At 38.8% G+C, this 6,000-nt stretch overlaps 1 protein-coding gene across 2 annotated transcripts in view; it reads right to left on the bottom strand.

Moving 5' to 3' along the window:
* Positions 1 to 3,946: 3,946 nt before the first annotated feature.
* The window catches only part of LOC108713715 (coiled-coil domain-containing protein 171), a 32,242-nt gene continuing 30,188 nt past the window's right edge, over positions 3,947 to 6,000 (bottom strand). For both annotated transcript variants that reach the window (XM_018257235.2, XM_018257244.2), the window contains exon 24: positions 3,947 to 4,389. In XM_018257235.2, the coding sequence (XP_018112724.1) occupies positions 4,165 to 4,389 (225 nt within the window). In that variant the 3' untranslated portion in view covers positions 3,947 to 4,164. The remainder of the gene's footprint in view (positions 4,390 to 6,000) is intronic.

Genomic DNA, 6,000 nt, shown 5'->3' with positions numbered 1-6,000 from the left:
AACCTTGATCTCTCTATGCACTTCTTCCTTGTTGTGCTGCTCTGCCCAGCAAGGATTGTTTCATTGTGAGATAAAATAATTAACTCTGGGTAACTAATTACCCACCAGATTACAGTGGAACAAGTTCCATTTCTTCTCTGTAGTGATTTTTAATTCACACATAGTTGTTTCCTGCAAACCAAAGGCAATGTCAAGTTAATTACTTGCTTACAGGACACACTGGAAACAATTTGCAAATTACTTTCAACAGCAATTCCAGCTCTACTTGCTCTTTAAGTGTAATACCAGCCTTAGGGCTATTCCACACGGGGAGATAGCCACGCGTTTGCGGTCGCGGCGACAAAGCGCCGCGCCAGTCGCCGCGACCGGCGCAGGCGACAGTTTTGTATGGGCGCCTATGTAAAAACGCCTGTGCTAACCACACGAGGCGATGCGCTTTTCAACAGTCGCCTGAAAAAGCCTGGCGAGGCATTTTCAGGCGACTGTTGAAAAGCGCATCGCCTCGTGTGGTTAGCACAGGCGTTTTTACATAGGCGCCCATACAAAACTGTCGCCTGCGCCGGTCGCGGCGACTGGCGCGGCGCTTTGTCGCCGCGACCGCAAACGCGTGGCTATCTCCCCGTGTGGACTAGCCCTTAAAGAGGTAGTTTAAATTTAAAATGAAGGACAAAAGTGTATTTTCCCTTGCATAAAGCCAAAGCTTATACAGTATATAAGTTAAGAGTAAGCTTTATAAAAACAACATTGTATTTAAAAAGCTTTAGAAGAGATCTAAGTGTTATTATTGTACGTAAAGGAGAACTAAACCCTAAACTTAAAAAAACCCTACCCCCCATAGACCCCCCTCCCTCCTACCCCAGGCAAATGCCCCTAACTCTTTACTTACTCCTTCGTGCAGATTCTGTCCAGCGGAGTTCATGGCAGCCAATTATTTTATCTCACAACGAAACAAACATTGCTGGGCAGATCAGCACAACAAGAGAGAAGTTCATAGAGAGATCAAGCTTAACCGCAGAACTGAATACCATTTGCAGACACAGAGTGTGGAGACTAATTAAGTCAGTGATCAGTATAGCAAGAGCAGGAAAGGCCATACACAAGAGACAGATGTATCAGTTGTAGCGAGATAGAAACTTGCTCCAACTGTGCATGCACCGCTTACCCAGACTTATTCCGAAGATTACCGAAGAGAAGAAGATGGCTGCCGTGAACTCCGCTGGACAGAATCTGCATGGAGGAGTAAGTAAAGACTTAGGGGCATTTGGTAGCAGCTAGGATGGATGGAGGAGGGACGGGGGTCTATGTAAGGTAGGGGTTTTTATTAAACTCGTTTTTTTTCCCTGAGGAAGATCACTATGATGTGATTGAAAATGTGGGACTTTCTTTTGTTTTTCTATTAAAATCAGTTACTCTAACTGAGCCTGTTGAGTCAGCCCCCCTCCAGATCCCATGCCACATATGCACGCACACACCTTGTATTTGCCGCAACCTGCAGCAAGAAGACTAGTGCAGGGAACATGGCTGGGCCCACTAGAGCCAGGGGCCCATTGGGTTTTTCCAGTGGGCCCCCAGCCCAGTCCGACCCTGAATATATCTCAGTGAGAAGTGTTTCCCCCAAGTCCCAGCCCAGGCCTTTACAAAGTAATAAAGACTAATAAAGAAAAACACTTTCTCTTGCACCAACACAAAACATGAACTCAGAGCTTTAGGGTGTTACTTCTGTATATACCGGTAATAAAAAGAGAAAAAACACTTGGAAATCTTAGGATCTTGGGATTTATACAGGGGTCTGACTGGGTCAGTTTGTCACTGTAATTTTTATAAGAAGAGGAAAAGAATACCCCATATATTTCCCTAATAAAATGTCAATTGTATCTCAGTGGTACTTCACTTTGAATTAATTGTAACTACCCAATCTCCACTTGTGTAAAGTAACCAATTAATTGCTTAAATAAATAGTATATAAAAAGTGAACAATGAAAAAGAATATTAGTAAATTTGTATAAAGTGATCATTTTAAATTTAAGTGATTGTACGGATATACTGTGGATGCTAAGAAAGTGATAATTAATTGACTAGAAAGTGCACTGTGCCTTAATTATGACTGAATTCATTAAAGAGTTGATTGCTGATAAATATAAAGTGTCTCAGTGCTTCATTTCATCGAATCTAATTCTCCCTACATTCATTTACAAATGAATAGCTAATAAATATTAAGTGCTACAGTGCTTCACTTCTTAGAATCCAATTCACAAACAATTAATTGGGTAATACAACAATTAAAATAATTTCTAAAAAAAAAAAAAAAAAAAAAAAGGGGGTTTAAACCACAATGATAATAAGGGGAGCGCTTGATCTTATTAGAATGGAAAGGAAAATTAGAAGGTGGAGAAGGGGTCTATATAGAACTCACTACTTCTATTCTAATGTTGTTGGGACCAAATCCAAGGATTGTTACTTCTGTATATATTAATCAGGATGTATGGTTTAGCAAGTTAGTGAAAGTCAGCTTGAGAAACTACTGTCGCCTGTATGTTTATGAATGTTCCTGTGGTAAGTGCAAATATCCACTAGATGGCACTGCAAATATATTTATTGTAGCAAAACAAATTAAGAAACCGAAAGATTATAAAATGTTTAAAATCATTACACTAACATATATAATGGCAATGTCTTTCCCTTTGTAAAATGTATAATGAAGCAATAGAATTCTTAATGAATCAGATAAAATTGAGCGTAGGACTGGCCAGATATGGGATGACTTTGACGTAGTTGGCCAGCTTAAATATATTGCAATATATGGACAAACAATCCCTGTGTTGTTTAAAGGGTAAGGCATTTTTTAGTAGCAGTATGCACAAAATGTCTCTGTCTTAAATATATTGATAATGGGTTGAGTGCAGAGGACTCTTGTATTTGACTATATGTATTTTGTGGTCACAGCCTCATTGCACCCCCACCTAATGTTTTTAAAAAATAGTGGTGAGCACAACTTTCCCTTGTTTGTTATAGTTATACAGGAGCAGTGACCAGCTCCATGTTGTAGCTCCCACCCTTCCCAGCTATAGTCAGGTGATCCCACTGGTGTCTAATAAAGGGGCAGCCAGGTTTGGGAGTTTTACTTTGAAAGCAGCAAGTAAGTTGCAGGTAAAACTTAGTCCCTTTGTATAATGAAGCAATAGAATTCTTAATGAATCAGATGAAATTGAGCATAGGACTGGCCAGATATGGGATGACTTTGACGTAGTTGGCCAGCTTAAATATATTGCAATATATGGACAAACAATCCCTGTTTTGTTTAAAGGGTAAGTCATTTTTCAGTAGCAGTATGCACAACATGTCTCTGTCTTTAATATATTGACAATGGACTTATATATTGAGTGCAGAGGACTCTTGTATTTGACTATATGTCTTTCATGATGTGTATATGTGCGATTTCTATGCCCAATAATGCATAGACTTAGCTGTAAAATCATATCAGGGGCTATTTCTATGGGAAACATTACAAAGACAATTGCTGTCATGTATGGTGAGTAGAGAGCAATAATTGTGAGACCTGTAGAAACTTCAAATGTTCTTAATAGTTTAAGAAACAGAGCGCTAGACTGTGCACATTTGTGACACTGCTATCATCATTATCATCATCATTTCTATAGTGCCAGCAAGTTACCCGGCTCTTAAGATTCTCATTTTTAACAAATAGGTGTCTTGCATTAAATTAACAAACAATGGTTACAGAGTAAAAATAGGATCAGAGGGACGTGCTCACAAGAGCTTGCTATCAATTTTAATAGCCCGATGGGCAGCCAGTAAATTTGGTATAGGTTGTCACTAGTATGAACCTAACTTCGCTGTACAAGAAGCAGTCTTTTGTTTTGCATACATGTTCAAAGTTTTCAGTAAAAGTGGTTAGTCTCTTTCTGTCAAAAAAAGACAAGACAGCAAGTTTGTGGCTAAAACAGAATACTTACAATGCCATCAATATATTTAAAAAATGTTAGCAAAATAAAATCTCCATTGGATTTTTTTTTTTTATATAAAATCATTAAACATTAACAGTGGATAATGCATAAACAGTTCAATAAATATAGTGCATTGTATAAAAGTGACTAACATCATAGATGGCTTCACACACTTACAAATTACAATATGTATATATGAATACTAAGATGTAGTCGAAAGCATCCGTTGAGGTAGCGAGGAGTAACAAGCAACAGATGAAGCTTCAGTTGGTAGAAGGTGAAATCTGCTGCTTTCTAAACCGTATTTTACTTGATTGTGTGTCAGCTCTTGTTCAGCCTGAAGAGGCAGGAAATCTTGGCCATTAGTTATTTCTAACATAAACTCTGTCTTTGTTACTTCTTTGATGTTATCATCGTACCATCTCGGCTTTCAAGAAGAAAAAAAAAAAAAAATTTGTAAAACAGATATCTATAAAGAAATCAAGTACATCTCTAGAAGAAATGTCAGCACATTGAGCGGATCAGAATTTAACCAGATTTGTAGATTACTTCAGAGAAAAACGTAACAAGAAGCATTGAAGATCGAAATCTTGATAGTATAAAAATAAAATACAGTGTTGTGAAAAACTATTTGCCCCCTTCCTGGTTTCTTATTCTTTTGCATGTTTGTCACACAAAATGTTTCTGATCATCAAACACATTTAACTATTAGTCAAAGATAACACAAGTAAACACAAAATGCAGTTTTTAAATGAGGTTTTTTATTATTAAGGGAGAAAAGAAATCCAAACCTGTGTGAAAAAGTAATTGCCCCCTGAACCTAATAACTGGTTGGGCCACCCTTAGCAGCAATAACTGCAATCAAGCGTTTGCGATAACTTGCAACGAGTCTTTTACAGCGCTCTGGAGGAATTTTGGCTCACTCATCTTTGCAGAATTGTTGTAATTCAGCTTTATTTGAGGGTTTTCTAGCACGAACCGCCTTTTTAAGGTCATGCCACAACATCTCAATAGGATTCAGGTCAGGACTTTGACTAGGCCACTCCAAAGTCTTCATTTTGTTTTTCTTCAGCCATTCAGAGGTGGATTTGCTGGTGTGTTTTGGGTCATTGTCCTGCTGCAGCACCCAAGATCACTTCAGCTTGAGTTGACGAACAGATGGCCGGACATTCTCCTTCAGGATTTTTTGGTAGACAGTAGAATTCATGGTTCCATCTATCACAGCAAGTCTTCCAGGTCCTGAAGCAGCAAAACAACCCCAGACCATCACACTACCACCACCATATTTTACTGTTGGTATGATGTTCTTTTTCTGAAATGCTGTGTTACTTTTACGCCAGATGTAACGGGACGCGAACCTTCCAAAAACTTCAACTTTTGTCTCGTCGGTCCACAAGGTATTTTCCCAAAAGTCTTGGCAATCATTTTAGCAAAATTGAAAGGAGCCTTAATGTTCTTTTTGCTTAAAAGTGGTTTGTGCCTTGGAAATCTGCCATGCAGGCCGTTTTTGCCCAGTCTCTTTCTTATGGTGGAGTCGTGAACACTGACCTTAATTGAGGCAAGTGAGGCCTGCAGTTCTTTAGATGTTGTCCTGGGGTCTTTTGTGGCCTCTCGGATGAGTTGTCTCTGCGCTCTTGGGGTAATTTTGGTCGGCCGGCCACTCCTGGGAAGGTTCACCACTGTTCCATGTTTTTGCCATTTGTGGATAATGGCTCTCACTGTGGTTCGCTGGAGGCCCAAAGCTTTAGAAATGGCTTTATAACCTTTGAAATTGAACTCAGGTGTGATAAACCACAGTTAAGTTATTTTTAACAAGGGGGGCAATCACTTTTTCACACAGGCCCATGTAGATTTGGAGTTTTTTTTCTCCCTTAATAACGTAAACCTTCATTTAAAAACTGCATTTTGTGTTCAATTATGTTATCTTTGACTAATAGTTAACGGTTTTTGATGAGCAGAAACATTTAAGTGTGACAAACATGCAAAAGAATAAGAAATCAGGAAGGGGGCAAATAGTTTTTCACACCACTGTAGTTAT

This window comes from Xenopus laevis, chromosome 1L (genome assembly GCF_017654675.1).
Source record: "Xenopus laevis strain J_2021 chromosome 1L, Xenopus_laevis_v10.1, whole genome shotgun sequence".
NCBI classification, from domain to species: domain Eukaryota; kingdom Metazoa; phylum Chordata; class Amphibia; order Anura; family Pipidae; genus Xenopus; species Xenopus laevis.
Note: the sequence above shows the minus strand (reverse complement) of the source record. Positions and strands in the feature narration are given on the sequence as shown.